This window comes from Stylophora pistillata, chromosome 8, assembly GCF_964205215.1.
Source record: "Stylophora pistillata chromosome 8, jaStyPist1.2, whole genome shotgun sequence".
NCBI lineage: Eukaryota > Metazoa > Cnidaria > Anthozoa > Scleractinia > Pocilloporidae > Stylophora > Stylophora pistillata.
This window is the reverse complement of record NC_142526.1, coordinates 18816867-18835028: the sequence shown is the minus strand read 5'-3', so window position 1 is coordinate 18835028 and position 18162 is coordinate 18816867. Positions and strand designations below refer to the sequence as shown.

Below are 18162 nucleotides of genomic sequence, written 5' to 3'. Positions count from 1 at the left end.
AATTTGCTAAACCCATTTAAAAAGTAATCTCATCAACTATAGCCCCAAATTCTGTCCACTCTTTGAGGACAAAAATATCGGAAATCTTCATTTGAAATTTGAAGTATGTTTGTATTATTTATTGAAGTATGATACAAATCTGTCGGTATAATTGTGCAAACTGTTGGATATATTGCGTCATAGCGGAATTTTAATTATGTTTTTTATCCTTTTGTGATCGTTCTTTCTGATCTCGCGGTTGGTGACATTTTTATGAAATGATTAATTGGGCATGACGTGACTTGCTTAATATATCTGTAAACTGTCTTGGCTAGATGAAAGCAGACTGACTCACGAAAGAAACAGAGATTTTAAGGTACGATGAGCAATCAGTACGACATTAATACCCCTGAAGTCGCCAATGGGGGAGAAATCAATGCCCCTGTGATCATTTTAAACGAGTTTGGAGAGAGGGGCAAGGACGGAGACGATGTGGCCAATATTCCGACAACAGCAGCGACCAGTGGAACCGCGCAGAAAAGAAAGATTTGTCTTGTTGCAAAGTTGCAGTGCCTGTTCTTTGCCATGAAAAGTTTTGGATTATTTTACGAAGAATACAACACTATACGTCCAAGGAACACTGTACGTGGTCTATGGATGTGTACTTTCACAAAACGTTTGTATCAGTTGTTCGTGTTGTTGGTACTCTGGCTCAACGTGGGGAGAGTGTTTGCGTCGTTTTGGCTTGATGATAAACTGCTCAGTACCGAACATACTCAGGCAGCTGCTGGCTTGCTTTGGTCCCTGCAAACCGCTATACAAGCTTCCATCTGTGTATACACAATGCAAATCACATCAAAAAAGTCCCCTTTGAAAAGCTTGTTGTTATATTGGAATTCGCAGCCCAACTTTGACGAGTTAGTAGTAGAGCCCTTCATGGTAAAATGCGTCAGACGAACTCTGATTGTAACGTATATCTTTATGATGATAAACGCTGTGTTTTATGGCCTAGTTTTGTTTTATCCTTCAGAGTCGATGCAATATCTTGCTCGTGCATTCTTGTCCCCATTCCCGCTCGACAACCTGGCTTCAAAGATCCTTGGCTTTGTGATTTCAGCCTATTGCACAGCAGCCTGGGTGTTACCTTTTGCTATCTTCACAGCCATTTGCTTGACTTTAATACATCAATGCAGAAGTCTTAGAAAGACATTGCGCTTGACTGCCTCGGCCAGTGAGGTGAGAAGAGTCAAGATTCTAAGACAGCAACATTCATCATTATGCGGTTCTGTCAGAAAAGTCGACGACTTATTCAAATTCGTAACTCTCGTGGTTTACGTTACCAACATACCTCTGGTTTGTTTTCTTCTCTACCGCTTGATGTTTGACAAGAATAACGATGCAACGACTTATGTAATCTTGACTTTTTGGTCCCTTGTCGTGCTTCTTGCCATGATGAGCGTGTCGTTTCTTGGGGCACATTTGAACAGCAAGGTAAGGTATAATAGCTAATCGAACTCACTCAGTAAAACTGAGGGGTATGATCCCAAAAAGGAAAAAAATATGTACCAGCTTGCCTCTGGATTATGTTTAATAAGTGTAAATAAGTTAGATAACAACCATGACGATCCCTAAAAAATAAAAATATTTAAACTTTTTTTTACACCGGATAAGCTTGCCTAAAAAGTAAAACTTTCAGCTAGATCTCCAGCCTTTGTGATGGTCCTTTCTTTGTGTACTGGGTACGAGTCGAGGGGCAAAAGCCACTTCTTTTGGGTAGTCAAGGAATTTTAAATATTGTCGGAAACTTCAAGTGTTCTATTACTTTTTCTGATACCCAGTATTTTTTTTATACCAACGGCACAGCACTGTGACGTGTAGCAAAGAGACTAATTTTCATTACGCAAAAAAAGACTTACGATTGTAACGTACAATAACATACGAGGAAGTGAAAATGAAGTAAAAAAAACTATGGAAAAATACATATAAGATACGTGTACACGATACAGGTGAACCAAATAACGAAAGCTATTCATATGATAATCACTTCTGGGAGTTCAAGAGCTACTGTTTGATTTTTCCCTCTGAATAATCTTTGTGACGTGTGCCCAAGCTGTCTGTTAGCTATAAATAATATATGCTTTTTAATATGGAATATTTTACAACTTTTTCATTGAAGAACCGAACAGTCATTTAATCGTAATCTGTGGAATTACTTCTGAAAACTTTAAGCAAGAAAGATAACTTAGATATTAATTTCAACTTCTTATTTAATGTCCAGATTCATTCCTTCACGGAAGTTGTGCAGAAAGTTGAAATAGCTAACGTGGACTTGGACACTCATACAGAGGTTTGTTTTCGCATTATCCTTTCCATATTACTGCGATGTTTAGCTACATTTGAAAATTATTATTTTCTTCCTTTTTTAGCTGATGCTGTTTGTGGCGAAGTTAAATGGAGATCCCGTGGCAATTACAGCAGGAGGACTGGTACCCATTACAAAACCGCTGATTGTAACGGTATTGTATATATCATACTCAGACAGAGCTGTAAAACGTCTGCGCGTGTCATATAACTGCTCGAAGAAACTTGGATGAGATTTTTCCTGCACCATCGTAACTGAATCGCTGCTCCGCGGCCACTTTTACACTGGTGGTCAAGAATAAAAGTGTGATGTTTAAAAGTTGAATTTTGCATTTCTGTTAGGTCGGTGTGTCGATAGCGTAAGTTCTTTCAATTAGCCATTCGATGTATGTCTTAAGAGTGGAAAAATTAATTTCGTTGTTTTAGAATTTTTCAAAAGTTCCACTATTTCACTTTTATCGTACCATGTTTTCCCTCCCCATTCAAGCCTCGAGCGAGCCAGTTTTCAACAAAACACAAAAGCTTATTCTCTTAAAATTTCATTTTTTTTTTCTTTTCAGGTAACTGGTGTGGTCATTACTTACTTCACTCTTTTATATCAGTTGGAGTGAGGCGATAAATCGATGAATTATTGTTCTCTCTCCGTTATATTCCGTTGAATGTATTTGAAAAAATAAACCGTGAATAGACCAGTGTTTGCTTATAATGGTAAATATTTGAGTCAAGGCATTACAAAATCGTGTATCCCATCGATGGACAGACACTAAAGTTACATCAATACCCGTGCCTTGGTATATTATCTTTGTGACAACCTCGTTCCCAAGGTCTCTCGTCTTCCCGCCCCCTGGAGCGAGCGAGGAGAGATTAGTCCTTGCCTCAACATGCTTTTGCTGATAATTAGATGGTAATGAACTGTTGACCTGTTACGCAATCGTTTTGACAGCGATATCTTGAGTGAGCACAACACGGATTATTCTCGTAACAGAAAGCGAGCAAAGCCACCGTTTTTCAACAGTCCTCCTGCTTAGGAAGAAATTGTCCTTTTCCGTCTTGTCAAATCATTGCAGTTTAGGAATTTAGCAAACAACAAAGTGCTAAACCGTTCACATTTTAACAAAGAGAATATGTAAAATAGATATCACTTTGATGAAAGACTTGATACGCAAGATTAACAAAATGATGATCACGTGCGATAGGGTAGCCTTGCAAACTTACTCTCAGGGGTAGGGCGCAATTTGTATTGGCCTAGTCATGCGCGACTCAGTCAGCGTTGTCAATATTTGCTTTTAATCTAGACTTAACCGGCTACCGAAATTACACAGCTTGACAATGACTCCAAGATGAATTAAGCTGATTAACATTGTTTTCATTTATCTTGAATCGATTCTTGTCTGTCTTAGAAATCATGTCATCGGGAAGAGTGAAGCTTGCTGCATGCGTAAGAATAGTGAATTGAGCGTTCATCAAAATTTGCATAAGGCTTGGACTATAACTTATCTCATGTTGTTCTCTTTGATGACGCATCATGTCTCAGCACGCAATAGGTGACCATGCATGATATCTGACGTGACTAGTAGCTGCTAGTATTGTGCCAAAGTGTGCGTGTAACTTTTCATAACAGATTTGAGTTTCGAAGCTTCACACAATGAACGGAGTCGATTTTTCAGACGTGTCAATCGAAAACGGCTTTAAAGAGCCGAATTCGCCCAGAATTAATCTTGAAGACATGAATAAGAGATCAAATGGAAGGAAATACGAAGCAAACCAGTCAACCAAAGAAGAGTTAAATGCTATTACGAAGATATGTATGATTGCCAAGCTACAATGTATATTCTTTCCGATGAAGTTGTTCGGTTTGTACTATCAAGATGTGAGGGGTACTTGTTCAGGAGAATTTGTCACATACGGAGGGAAATCGGCATTTTTGATGCGTTCGTATCAGTGTGTGGTGATCGCGATTCTGTGGATGAACTTCGGCAAGACGCTAGCTTCGTTCTGGGTCGGTAATGATCTAGGAGCATTAAGACTACCAGCATTACTGTGGTTTTTACAAACAGCTCTCCAAGCATCGATCTGTTTCTTTACCATGAACTTGAGATCTAAGAAGTCCGTCTTAAAAAGTTTGCTGTTGTATTGGAATTCTCAGCCAAACTTTCACGAACTTGTCATCGAGTCATACATGATGAAATGTGTGAAACGAACGTTGATGATCGCTTATTTCTTAATTGCGATGAATACAGTGCTGTATGGTCTAATTCTCTTTTCCTCGGAATCCCTTCTACCAGTGGCACAAGCTTTGGTATCACCCCTTCCTGTTACAAGCACAGCGGTCAAGATATTTTTATTCATTGTGTCCCTTTACAGTTCAGCTGCCTGGTTAATGCCTTTCGCCATTTTCTCCGCCGTCTGCCTAACTTTGATCCATCAGTGCCGCCGTCTGAGAAAGACCCTACGTTTGACTGCCTCGGCCAGTGAAGTGAGAAGGGTAAAGATCTTGAGGGGGCAGCATTCCTCGTTGTGTGGCTCTGTCAGAAAAGTCGATAACCTGTTCAAGTTCTTGACCCTGGTAGTGTATGTCACGAATATCCCGTTACTCTGCTTCCTCTTTTACAACCTGATTTTCGTCAAGACTGACAATGTCTTAACCAAAGTGACGCTGTCGTTTTGGTTTATTATCGTTGCTTGCATCATGATAGGAGTTTCCTTCCTGGGTGCACAGTTGAACAGCTGGGTAAGTGTTTCAGATTTGACCGACCTCTGTCTGCTTTGGCTGCGCTGCATGCAAGAGAAAAAAATCTATAGAGAGTTATTGATCTTTCACTACAAACGTAACAGTCGTCGTTTATCACCTGGGGTGGTTGGAAGTTTTTTTGGGGGGTATCATGGTTTTTATTGGAAAGGGAGGAGGGATCCGTCAACGCCAAAGGGGAGACTACTAATAATTAGTCTGCTAATTAACTGCCGATGTGGGGGGATCATAAGGATATTACAGAGCCTTATGAGGAATCAGGTAAATTTTATCGTTGACACCCCCCTCCCTTCCCGGTGATACCGGCGATAAATAACCAGTCCCTAATCTACTGCCAGTCGTGGAGGAGGTATGAACCTGAATTAAGAGTGAAGTCAATATACTTTAGCAACATCTCTCGCTTTGAGCTGGTGAATACATGCGGCGCTCACACGAAAAAAACCTTTCCTTGATGAAGGTCGTCGAGGATATCAACAAGTAATGTATTTGTTTTGTGTTTCTTTTGTGTACAGATTCATTCTTTTACAGAAGTTGTGCAGAAAGTTCAAATATCAAATGTCGATCTGGATACACATACAGAGGTCTGCTTTGACACGTTAATGTTGTTGTTATTTTTATCCAAAAGAGGAATACGTTACTCGTACCACATTGGAATTTATTTCTATTGTCTTCAGTGTGCTATATTGAACCGTATTTAAGAAAGCTTTCGTTTGCATTTGATTATCACTAGGGAAAATGTCACTGGAACCCATTTAGAACTGAAAATAAAGTAACAACAAACAAACTGCATGAAACGTGTAAAACGCCGGTGGCGAAGTCCCGATTGAGGAAAATTTGTATTTGATTAATTGCAATGGTGGCACGTAGCTTTTCTACCAATCAGAGAACATTGTGAAGCAAAATCAATACAGTCCTGGATCGCTTCCAAATTTCGAGTGAAAATTGTTTCACTGTTGAAAAGTCGCTAGGTTTTAATGTCGTCCGTTTTCATCGACTGTTAATAGTTAATGAACCATGATCTGGCAGAAAGAAGTTTTTAATATCAGGTTCTTTCTTCATCTATAGTTGATGTTGTTCCTGGCGAAGTTAGGTGGAGATCCCGTGGCAATCACAGCAGGAGGACTGGTACCGATTACAAAAGCGCTGATTGTTACGGTAATGAATCGCTGAATCTTACCACCAAGACTTACCAGTACTCCTTTGATAAGTTTAATTATGCTGTTGTACATTCTAATCCCCAAGCTCTCCTTGACAAGTCTGGGTAGGAAAGTCTCGCTCACCTGGTCAATTTCGAAGCTGATTATAGGCCGTGGCGTTGCGGAGAGACTCCTGCCCAGACTTCTCAAGGACGACGATGCAAGAGTGAACGCCCAGGAAATGGTATACATCAATGATCCCCTTCACATGTCACAAATGGCCGTTATAACGTTAGGGCATAAAAGCAAGGCCTACAGTTACTTATAAATAATAGCATCAGAGTTAGCACATGAATCTGATAAAGGTAATTTTTTTTTTCAAATGTTGAACTACGTCTTTTGCTGATTTTCTTTAGGTAACTGGCGTTGTCATTACATATTTCGCCCTTCTGTATGAGCTTAGATGAAGCGTCTTCGTGTGTCCCCTGCCTGTAGAACAGACGTCTTTTCTCGCGTATTGAGGAGAGTGGAAGCGAGCGAGAAGCAGTTAGTCTTTCGTGAGATCAGTAAGCATGCAGAGATGAGAACATGGCGCCAATTTTCGTTAGTGTTTATTGTTTATGCCGCGCGCGTGGCTCGCCCTTTGCACGCTCCGGTCTCATCGCCTCGTGGTTGCCTCCACTCCTAATAAGGTTGGAAACGTTTCAAAAAGGAAGAAACAGATCAATAATCGTTAGCACCAAGCCAACTTGAAGAATGTGACTCCAACCAATCATTTCACTTCGTTTTACCAATTAAATGTGTGGACTATTTAGGTTTACTGACTAGAGTTGAGTCGTACTAAATTATCAAAATGCGATATATCGGTTAAGTTTGAGAAGCGTTTAGCAAGACTTTGATTTTTTTAAAAACAAATTGCATTCCTGTAGTGTTACATTCTTGATAATCGCGTGGCCTGAATAAGTTAATTGAATTCCGAGATAATTGACGAGTTGCCAGAGCGCATTCGTTGCAAAAAGATATTTTCCTTGTAAAATGTGTCATTTGAATAAAAATTTAAGAAAATTTACAATCTCAGTCGTTGCTTGATAACAGGGATTTCAAGTGAACAGGATATTTTATATCATTCGGATAAATTCCATATTGTTTCATCGCACTTAGTTTTAGTAACTAAAAACAACAACAACAATAGTATTAAAAGACAACAGGTTAGGAACAGTGTTTTTTTATATCTCTCCTTTAGTTGTCTACCCTTCTTTTACCTCGTTTTAAATGTACGCACCAAAAAAAGAAAGGTGCCAGAATTCAAATCAAGTCTTGAAGATTGTCGTATTCCAAGGACAGTGGCGGATCTAGGGGAGGAGCACGGGTGACCAGGCCCCCACCCTTAATTTGGTAAAAAATAAACGCAGAGGGAAGAAAAGCCGGCAGGAGAACACACACAAACAAAAACGACCCCCTCCTCTCGCTTAGCTTCAGGTCTGGATCCACCACTTGAGGAGACTATTTTGATGAAAATTTTCAGTTATGTATTGGTGGGTCAACACCTTTACACTACAAAAAACGGTATTCGCTTCTGAACGTAGCAGTGAAAATTTCGCAAAATCTAAGCTAAAACGATTGTCGGCGACGAAAGAAAAAAGCTTTTATGAATTTGCTAACGAAAACCAATTCTGGAGAAGTACATTAAAGCTTCATCAACTGAAGCTCAAAAATCACCAAACAGAGAGTCATCTTTGAGGCAGGAAAGTAAGTTCCTGAAAGTAAGAACTGAAAACTTTCCATCATTTGCTTCGCCACCTGCGTTGTTTAAAGTTTGGTATTTTTCATTTTTAGTTTCTATTTTGGATGAAGGTCTGTTGCGCATGCCAGATAGATATATACCGCTAGGAAGGAATTGGCGGGAAATCAAAACATAAAATGGCTGAGTAAGCGCGAAAGACGAACTTATGCAAATTTTGTTTTTCATAACGGCTCATTAAACAAACCACAAAGGACAGCTAAGAATAATAACAATACGAAGTCAAGCTTCTATAATTTTCTACAAAAGACTATATTCTCGTCGGCAAACCTTCTATACGTCAATAAAATTATTATGACGGCTGTTGCTTTGCGACCAAGACGATCACGAAGATTCATATAAGGTCAAATGATAAGAATGCTTTTGTGCAAATAGTTTGAATCGAACGTTAACGTGGGAAATTTGCAAATGAGTGAAATATCGCTAACGGCAGCCAGAAAATGTTGTTATTTACATTAGTATTGACTTACTAAGTGCTTATCTTCGCAAAGAAGTGGTTGTATCTGGTTTGCCTCGATGTAAGTCGTCGCTTTAGAATGGCCGTCAGGAGAGGGAAATTCCGAGCTTTCTTCAAGTCCACGAAGCCCGCAGATGTAAGCTACGATGGAAAAAATTCCTTTGAAAACTCTCAAGATATTGAAATCATTGTGGAAGTGGCGGTTGGACCAAGAGGTGAGATTTTATTTTCAGAAACTTGTCCTATCAGAACACGTGATAACAAATCTAACTAAGCAAAGTGGATATTTCTGTGTTTTGCATTCATGATTTTAATAAATTCGATTAGAGTTATTGTTATTGTTGATTGAGTCCAGACAGCGTCGCGGAGACGGAACTTTCTCGACCGAACTCCGGTGCAACACGGGAGAATACGACGAGAACCCGACGTTGACCCGATAAATGATACAAGCTTTACCTCGAAGAGGACAATACATTACCCATTTATTTATGCAGTAAATGGCTTGAACCCGGGGGTAATATGTGAAGGTGTAGTCTGATCGTCCGGGTGAGTGTAGTCCTGGAAAGGACTGTTGTCGGTTGTAGTGACTGACGTTTCGACAGCCTGTGCGGAAGTCATCATCAGAGTCAAGTGAATGATTGTTGTCAGTAGAATGTTCGTATTCCAGTTCGTGTAAAATGATCGGTTGGTTTTGCCGTGATGTCATTGGCTATAAGACTTAAGTGACGTAAGTCGGTCGTGATTGGTCTGTTTCGATCTGTCGGTAAAGTTAGGTCGATCTTTTTAGGTCGTTTGTGATGTTTATGTCGTGAATGAGTCGTTTGTATGGAGCTCCATACAAACGAAGAAGAAACGACCGAAAAAGAACGACCTAACTTTACCGACAGATCGAAACAGACCAATCACGAACGACTTACGTCACTTGAGTCTTACAGCCAATGACATCACGGCAAAACCAACCGATCATTTTACACGAACTGAACAACCTAACTTTACCTAAAGATCGAAACAGACCAATCCCGACCGACTTACGTCACTTGAGTCTTACAGCCAATGACATCACGACAAAACCAACCGATCATTTTACACGAACTGGAATAAGAACATTCTACTTACAACAATCATTCACTTGACTCTGATGATGACTTCAGCATGGTTGTGGAAACGTCAGTCACTACCACCGACAGCAGTCCTTCTCAGGACTACACTCACCCGGACGATCAAACTACACCTTCCTATTTATTTATGTTTGCAATGACATCCTTGGGATACTTCAGCAGTTGACTGTGCATTAAACTGTACATTTTTCGACTTGTATCAAGCCTTTTAATGGTAAATGCAATAAACTTGCCGCATTCGTTATTTAGCGACATTTATGCATGAAATCTTTTTTTTTTCGATATTCTACAACAATTTGTTCGATCTCTTAAATTTTTTTAGCTTACTTATCGAATGACTATTAAAAAACTGTATATTGAAAAACTGTTCGTAATTTTTTTTGCAACAACAATCTTCAACGGAGACAAAACTTCACAGCTAGTCAGAATACTGATCGAGGCCCATAAGTTCACCATCTGGTTTTTTCTTTTTGTTGTTGTTGTTTCTGTTATTAGGAGAAATTAGCGATACAGATGTAGTTATTGCTGGTGGTAGCGATCAGCATCACATTCCAGGGAATCCTGGACTTTTCATCACCGATATAAGGCCCGGAAGCGAGGCTGACAAACTTTTGAGTCTTGGATGCCAAATAGCAAAGGTCGGTTATTTCATATGCTAATATTAGAAATTTCCAAAGCTTCGAGAATGAGAACGCTCTACGGTAGGAATGGAACGAGAATGAGGGAAGAGAGCGTGTGGATTGGAAGGGCGGGGGGGGGGGGGAGGAGAAGAGGGTTGTGGGAGCGATTAAAGGTAACATAGTATTATAAAGAATGGTGTTTAAAAATAAACTGATAATGACCATGCGGTGACACCTGTTAGCCTGTTACTCCATATATGTTCTGATAAGTACTTTTTTTCCAGTTATAGTGTCAAAGGCAAAATAAGTATATATTTTGGTCAGTTCTTAACTACCACGTACTGTATGGCTCTATTACTGTTGCAGCATAGGACCTTTACTCCCTCTAGGTCAACTTTAAAGCTGCTTTCAGTTTTTTGCCAACCGATCAAAATCAAGAAAAAGTTAAACTGCATGAATTGCTGGTCATTAAAGCTGCAATACATTAAATCAGGCTATTAGCAGTTCTCCATGCTGAAAAAGAAAATTATATCCCTAATATACTTTTTTTCCTGGCACATTTAATGGCGATAGGCCTTCGTGACCTACGAGTTTGATTTCTTATGCTAGCAATTTAAATCAGTCTTATGCTACTCACCTAATTCCGGTCAGTTATACAACTCTTTTTCTACATGCCGGCAGGCGTGAGTGTTTCTATGCTCGCGACAAAGTTTCAGGCCTATAGCAAAGCGAGCCTGTGAGATTGAGGTCTGGCACTAGTAATTAATAGTGCCAGACCTCTTGGGGATTTCTCACCAACTCATTTTGCTCAAGGGCTTAAAAATTTTTGCGGGTGAAAAAATACTCGTGCTGGAGCGCTGACAGTGAGTGCCTGCTTGCAGGCTACTCTGAGTCCCTTTACTGTTATTGGAACAACCATGGTAATGTAGTTTTTTTAATTATGTCAGATTGATGATGTTGATGTCACAAATGTGCCCCGTCAAGTGGCTGACAGTTTGCTCGAGTTTGCTGATAAATGGGCCCAGCTACATGTCAGGATGCCGAAAGGCTTAGACGAGGTAAGCTTTAGTACAAATATTGATATGCAGTCAAACTTACAAAAATCAATTCATCAATACGTTCAATAATCAACCATTAAGGTAATCATTTGCTCAGACAGACTCCTGGATTGTGGGTCAGTCAGTTCGACAGCTAGCCAATCAGTCAGCCAGTTGGTAAGTCAGTAAGACAGTCAGTTAGTCTGCTGGTCACTCAAATCAATTAGTCAGTGATTCAATGAGTCGGTCAGCCAGTCAGGCAAGCATGCCGTCTGTCAGCCAGCCAGCCAATCAGTCAGTCAACCATGTCAATTCACTTTCATAGCCAGTCTGTCACTTTCAATAAATATGGCAGTAAATAAGGTGAATCATCAAGTCCATGGCTTGGTTAATCTAGCTTGATAAAGTTGATTTCTATCAACTGTGAACTTTTTGTCAGCCTTCTTCCCGTTAATAAACCGCTAACAACGTAGTAACTAGCTTGGGTGTCCTTAGGTTTCCGAGGCGTCTTCAAAAATGGTGTCTTGGGGAACAGTGAGCTTTGACACTGACAACAGCGACTCAGGAGTTGGGAGCGGAATACTGGAAAAGGAATTCAGACCAAACCTAGACGCAAGCGAGAAACTGGTTACTGTGAAAATTGCGGTTGGACTCTGGGGTAGGTGAATCCAGATACCTAAAGTAGTTCGATAAAAATTCTCACCCCCCCCCCCAAAAAAATTTTTTTCTTGAAAAGAAATGCCAACATATGATTGTAGTATTCATTTTTTTCCTTTAGGACAACTTTTACCTCTTGATTTTGAGATCTACGGGGGCCAGGATGAGAAGTCAATAGACGGAAATACGGGAATCTTCATTAAGGCGATAAAGGAAGGCAGCTCTTTATTGAAAGACGTCAAAGTCGAAGATCAAATTGTTAAGGTGAGTTGCGCTTTGGTTTGGGACCATAGCTCACTGGTGTGATCGCATCCCAACTTTTAATTAACCACTTTGCCGTGAGAGGTCGGGCTCCTTAATAGCTTCGTTTGACTGTGAAGGTCACCTGCCGGTCAAGAGTCATTTATGAGCATAATAATAGCGAAGGTAGCAGACAATGGGGCACATTTTAGGTTTACTAGATCTTGTATTGTCCTCTCAATACAGGAAACCTCTTCACGGCTTTGTACATCTTAGTTATTCATAACTATCATAGCTTCACATTTTTCTAACATTTTCTTGGTCGTCTAAACCAGAAAATTGTTATTTCGAGATTTTATTTAATTTAGTTCTCTGCCCGGCTAAATCTATGTTGCAATCCATAGGTTAACGGTACTGACGTCACAAATGTTCCTCAGCATGTTTTCTTCAACTTATTACGAGGCGCTGACAAAGTAGCAAAGATACACATCGCCAAAACCTCCGCCGCAAAGGTTGGTGGTTATTCTGTATAAAAAAAAGGGGAGTAGTATTGGTGCAGGTTGAGAGTGCTTGTCTTGTCTTCCAGATCGCTGTGGTCTGGGTTCGATTCTTGGACTGGGAATCACTAGTAGGTCAAGTTTGTTTTGGTTTATACCCTTGCTTCCAGATCCGTCGGTTGTCGTTCTGTACAATTCCGGGAGAGCTGTTTAGATATGTTTAGTTACCTTTTTAAAAACTTTTAAAATAAATTGACTTATTCATTATCTATTGCTTTTGGTCAGGATGATACAGAAATTCGGGTTTTCGAAGATGAGGAAACTGGGGAGAACGAACAGATTATAGAAATTTCAACTGGTCCTAAAGGTAATGAAAAGGTACTTTTATAGGACTAACTATGATTATCTCAGCATTTTAAACGAGACGACGTGATCTACTTTTTTTCCCAATTGAAAACATCTATCTTGCAGCTAATTAACGTATTATGTGCTTCATACCAGTGGGTGTAAAATAATGAGTTCCGTATGCCATGAAACTTTTGCGATACGACATGATTAGAAATCAGGCAGTTCGCCTGTTTTTACCTGTGTTCGCTCTTGCTTTTGATGATGTTAATCTTTATTCTTATTGGTTGTTATGATTACTTCAGTTTTTTTTGTTTTTCGGCACCCAAGTAAACCTGCTTTGTTTCCGGAGGTAACCTGATTTCTTTCAGAGTATTGGCTCTCCTTCTAGACGGGATACTACTCCGAGTAGTAATGGCATTACAAGTAACCCCATACCCTACCCCTATGATTATCTGTAATACTTTTCGGTGAAGATCAGTTGGAGTATTGTTTGTAAAAAGGGCCTTGTCAAGGCACACAACCAGCACACTAGCACACGACTAGCTAAACTTTAGATTCGGAGTAGACTGCATTCATAACCAGGCCGCTGCATATCCTGGAACGTTGCTAGAGAATCAGAGTTATAATATTGAACATTCTGTTCCAGGACAGATTGGTAAACTTGGATTGAAGATCAATGGTGGGCGAGATAGACCGGTGGTACCTGGAGACCCGGGGATTTTCATAACCGCAGTCAAAAGAGGAAGTTTATTGCAAAAAGTCATTGGCCCAGGAGACAAAATACTTAAGGTTAGTCACTTTGAAAAGTGAAATGTAAGTTTTTTGCGATTTTCAATAAGACTAAAATACACTGAGAATTCGTTTCACCCTGTCGTTAGACGCTTTAGAAGGTTCTAAAGGTCATGATCTAATGCTCAACTGTGATTGGAAGATTTCAATTTTTTTGTCAGTGTTTCTACCTCTGCCTTTAGATCAGATTCTGAGCGAAAGGAGCCGAATTCCGTTTGTAGGATTAGACTCAACCTCCCTACGAAGAACAGCGGCTTAATATAACACCATGAATTTCCTCCAATTGTACGTAAGGAATTCCATTTATGCTTGTTTTTTTTTTAATAGATTGATGGTACAAATGTTATAAACGTTCCATTAAGATTTGCTTTCGATCACATCAAAGCAGCAGACAGACGAGTGAGGCTACACATCCAAAAAGCAGACACCAGTGAGGTATGCTTGCGTTAAAAATAAATTTCCGGAGGGTTGTACTTCCTAGCAATTTGGTATAAGAGATGTGCCGCTGGATGGGGTTGCATTTTTCACGACTGGATTGACTATAATAAGTTGTATTTTTAATAGTTACTAGAAAGGGGTCGCACATCGGGATTTTGGGGTAACAAATAGTGTTCTATATTCAGTTTAACAAATGTATCAATTTGTTTGAAGCTGACCTTCTTCAAAGGTCTTTTAAAGGTAGATACATTAATAGAAATGAAAGTGACTAAGTTGGGATCGCGAAAATTACCTTTTCCCAAAAGCGACCGTCAAAGATGCTTCTATAATTGGTCACAGAATAGACTATAATGGGTTAGGGGCTCTGAGGAGGCCAGCAGCACACAAGCAGCAAAAAGTGACCCAAGTATCCCTCCCCCTCCTGGAAATAAAAGATCACTCCTATAACACTAGTGTTCTTGATTCCTCCTCAGCGAAATCAATGGTTGTTTTTCTTTTTTATCCTGTTGATGTTTAGCTTGAAATTTATAGAGTGTTGTAAGCTGTCGTGGTGATGACCAACTTACTTTATACACCCTAGTATCAAATGTATATTCTCCATACTGTGCTCTATACATTTCCCAAGACGCTGATATGGAGAATTTGTTTAACAATCAAGAGCTCCCTAAGTTGGCGATCATTCTCTTTATTTCCATATATTAAACTAGGGTTATAGTCAGTTCACCATGCATATCACGCCTCATATCTCACGCTTCACACTTCCGTCGGCACCCCTCATGATCACACTTCACCTTGCCGGTGCAATCTTGAAGCAGGGATAGCGCACTGACCAGTAGAAACGCTTGCCACTCTCCACCGCAAACAATCTGTATGATTCACTTCACTGCTAAGTGAATCAGCTGGTAAGAAGGCACTGAAATCACTCAAATAACCATATACGATGATTTAAAACGTATTATCACATTGCAGCATGACATTTCAGAAAGAAAACGAAAGAGTTTCGCTCGGCAGGCCGCGAGGTCTTTTTCTGACGAGCAGTTGCAAGGTTGGTGACTGTATCATCTCGAATCCTTAAAAATTTATCGCCTCAGTCTTGGCTATCTTATTAAAGGCAGTTTTCTTCCTTTGCAGAATACAAGACAGCATTTTCAGTGTACGACAGAACAGGGTCGGGTAAAATATCCATGAAACGAGTCATGGAACTATGTCGCTCGCTTGGTTATAATCTCACTTCTATTGACAGGGACGTCATCACTACAGAATATAGCTTAGTAGGTAAGACTTTCATGCCAGGCCTTCATAATTAGTATAGGGAGTGGCTGTCATGCAATAAGGTCAAGTGAGCGGATAAACCAAGAAGACCATCGTGCATGAGCTTTTCCCCATTTCTGTGGCAGAAAGGCTCCGAAAATTTCGCTACCCCTCCCTAGATGCAGATGGTGTGTTCGTCCATTGCAGATCCCCTCACCCAACACTGCGTCGGAGTTCCTAAATAAATATCATCAGATCGAGAGATGTACTCGCCTCGTACAGTGCAATGGCAAGGGCGTAAACTTCGACCTCTCAACTTCCCACTCGTTATTTATGGCCCGATACCCCCAATATTCTTATGATCCCCCTCATTGGTACTTAATTTGTGGTCAATTTTCTATAGCGCCCTCCCCACCCCTGCCCCCCATCCTATGTAGGCGAAGACTGATTCCCACTCTGTTCCCCCTTAACACCATGTGATCAACCAAAACTCATCCGACCCCTCCCTAGTTGATGAATGTATATATGATGACTGGTCCCTGGGTTCAGCGCTCAACCAACTCATCAATTACTGAATGCTTGTCACGCAATACTCAAAATATAACATCCAAAATCTCGTTTCTTTTCTTGCAGGTGACGGAAAATTTTCTTTCCTGGATTTCATTGAAATGATAACCAAAATCAGCTCTCTTCATCGAAGCGACTCAGATCTGACGAATGCGTTTGAAGTGTTCGACCGCGAGGAGAAAGGTTTTTTCAGACTACCCGAGCTCCAAGACGCTTTAAAAAAAATGCCGGGTTCAGAGGGGTTGACAGAGGATGAACTTGCTGACATTCTTCAGTTAGCAGATCCCGACGGTGATGGAAATGTTAGCTTTGAAGGTTAGTGAGAGGAGGGTGGAGAATCAGAAAACTATACATTTTTTAACCCTGAAGGTTTTCCCCTTTTTCTTTCTTTTTTTTTCTCTTGATGTACCCCTTCACATCTTGCCTCTCTTCTTTCCCCACCACTTCTCTATACTTCTCTCTTCTTCTCCCTTCCTCCCCACCACCTCTCTCTCCTTCCTCTTTTTCTGTCCCTTCAACTCTTCTATCTCCTCCTTCAGTTTCAAATCTTGTCCTTCACACAGGTGCGCACTACGTGGGCACCTGTGTCTTTTTCTTATCTTCTTTCTCCTGCTCTACCTGTGTATCCTCCTCCTCTTTGCTTTGCCTTCTCCTTCTTCTTTATCCTCCTGCTACTTTTCGTCTACCTCCTATTCCTCTTCATCTTTCTCCTTATGCTCCTTAACATGTACATCCTCTTATTCTTCCATTATCATTTCTCCGGCTCTCTCTCTTTTAGTCTATAATCAGCTTGTTACAAATTAAAGCGAACCTGATCATGTGTAACGTTACTCGTTGCCTGACAAATAGGGAGGAGAACTTGGCCGTATAAATGCAATGACTACTACAACAATAGTGACAGTGTCAACTTGTAATAGCATGGTAAAGCATTCTTTTTTTCTTCTTTCCCCAGCATTCCGAAATCTCATGATGCCTCTCTTCCAACAAAGTTAACTCAGAAAATTTCTATGCTGAATTGTCACGAGACAACTACGGCCAACGATGAAATACTGAAAAGGATACGCTGAGGACAGGCATTAAATTAAAATCACTTTCAAGGACAGAATGATATGCTTCACGCCTTGGAAAATCATGCATTTGGATTATGAATGCAGCCAATGTTGGCAGGAAATAGTTCACTTATATGAAGTAAATCGGCGCAAAATTTCGTAAATTTATTGCAAAATGTTATAGGGACAATATCTGGATGAAATTCTGAAGATAAACACAGCATAGTATAGGGCATATATTTACTTTTGGTGAAAGTTTCGTGTTTAAACGAAAAACGAGCAGCTGTAGATTATTTGCAGGGAAGTATGTTATTTGACAAGGTAAAGGAGGAATATCTTCATGCGTCCTTTGAAGAGAAATGGATTATTTTTAGATTTATTTTATTTTAATGAAGTAATCGGTTATCCCCGCTAAACAGCTTTTAAGTGTTTTCTTCCTTTTGTAACTTCATATAAACGTCCCGTCTCGTCCTATACAGGATATCGACGGCTACTTACATGCATTTTCACCGAAAAAAAATGCCTCTTGATTGTAATACGGTCACGCCTTGATCTTAATTAAAAGAAATTATACATGATCATGAGACTTTAAAATTTCGTTCCCTTAGCATTTAAATTCACGAAGACAAATTATGATGTGTGATGCATTGTTATTAAAAAACGTTAGGATCCCATTACCCATTATAGGCTTCTGAAAACGTATGATAACTTTACTGGGTCAGTCTTTTCTGGGGAGATATGTTTAACAATGTACTCAAAAATCCTTCTGTCCTGCCCTTCGCCCCGCTCTGCCAACGGAGTCGTGCTTCATTAGATGATGTTAATCGTGAGGAAGTATATATACTACTGCAGTAACCTTTTCTATAGCTAGACATTGTAATAACACTTTGTAATAACACTTGTCGCTGTTTATTTGACGGTCATCGCGCTTGGTAATAAAATACTGAAGTTGTCACATTTTGTAACAACACCTGTTACACTTGATAATCACTTGGAATGGATTGTCGTAGGGCACTTAAAACCAATGCTATGCGACAGCTTTTTCAAGTTATTACAAAGTACGACAAT

At 40.0% G+C, this 18162-nt stretch overlaps 3 protein-coding genes across 4 annotated transcripts; all 3 read left to right on the top strand.

Moving 5' to 3' along the window:
* The first annotated feature begins 42 nt into the window (after positions 1–42).
* Positions 43–3033, top strand: LOC111329216 (uncharacterized). Of its 2 annotated transcripts, XM_022933848.2 has the most exons (4): positions 43–1470; positions 2258–2326; positions 2406–2495; positions 2901–3033. In XM_022933848.2, the coding sequence occupies exons 1-4, from the start codon at positions 361–363 to the stop codon at positions 2949–2951; spliced, it is 1320 nt and encodes a 439-aa protein (XP_022789583.2). In that variant the 5' UTR covers positions 43–360; the 3' UTR covers positions 2952–3033. The 2 variants fall into 2 exon arrangements, with proteins under 2 accessions (XP_022789583.2, XP_022789582.2); XM_022933847.2 differs by lacking the exon at positions 2901–3033 and having other exon boundaries at positions 2406–2894.
* A 340-nt stretch (positions 3034–3373) lies between these two features.
* LOC111329184 (uncharacterized) lies at positions 3374–7290 on the top strand. Its single transcript, XM_022933794.2, has 4 exons — positions 3374–5071; positions 5602–5670; positions 6155–6244; positions 6642–7290. Exons 1-4 carry the CDS (start codon positions 3986–3988, stop codon positions 6690–6692), a joined length of 1296 nt encoding a protein of 431 aa, XP_022789529.1. The 5' UTR covers positions 3374–3985; the 3' UTR covers positions 6693–7290.
* Positions 7291–8330: 1040 nt separating this feature from the next.
* Positions 8331–17672, top strand: LOC111329203 (uncharacterized). The gene is made up of 13 exons (XM_022933832.2): positions 8331–8698; positions 10097–10239; positions 11169–11279; positions 11754–11916; positions 12037–12179; positions 12560–12667; positions 12938–13019; positions 13647–13789; positions 14117–14224; positions 15197–15272; positions 15359–15502; positions 16112–16360; positions 16998–17672. The coding sequence occupies exons 1-13, from the start codon at positions 8563–8565 to the stop codon at positions 17036–17038; spliced, it is 1647 nt and encodes a 548-aa protein (XP_022789567.2). The 5' UTR covers positions 8331–8562; the 3' UTR covers positions 17039–17672.
* Positions 17673–18162: the final 490 nt, after the last annotated feature.

Bases quoted from the DNA above. Each gene is read 5' to 3' on its own strand.
- LOC111329216 (XM_022933847.2), top strand. From the start codon at position 361: ATGAGCAATCAGTACGACATTAATACCCCTGAAGTCGCCAATGGGGGA. The intron at 1,471-2,257 runs GTAAGGTATAAT...TTTAATGTCCAG, and splicing joins GGGCACATTTGAACAGCAAG to ATTCATTCCTTCACGGAAGT. The intron at 2,327-2,405 runs GTTTGTTTTCGC...TTCCTTTTTTAG, and splicing joins ACTTGGACACTCATACAGAG to CTGATGCTGTTTGTGGCGAA.
- LOC111329203 (XM_022933832.2), top strand. From the start codon at position 8,563: ATGGCCGTCAGGAGAGGGAAATTCCGAGCTTTCTTCAAGTCCACGAAG. The intron at 8,699-10,096 runs GTGAGATTTTAT...TTCTGTTATTAG, and splicing joins AGTGGCGGTTGGACCAAGAG to GAGAAATTAGCGATACAGAT. The intron at 12,668-12,937 runs GTTGGTGGTTAT...GCTTTTGGTCAG, and splicing joins CCAAAACCTCCGCCGCAAAG to GATGATACAGAAATTCGGGT.
- LOC111329184 (XM_022933794.2), top strand. From the start codon at position 3,986: ATGAACGGAGTCGATTTTTCAGACGTGTCAATCGAAAACGGCTTTAAA. The intron at 5,072-5,601 runs GTAAGTGTTTCA...TTTTGTGTACAG, and splicing joins GTGCACAGTTGAACAGCTGG to ATTCATTCTTTTACAGAAGT. The intron at 5,671-6,154 runs GTCTGCTTTGAC...CTTCATCTATAG, and splicing joins ATCTGGATACACATACAGAG to TTGATGTTGTTCCTGGCGAA.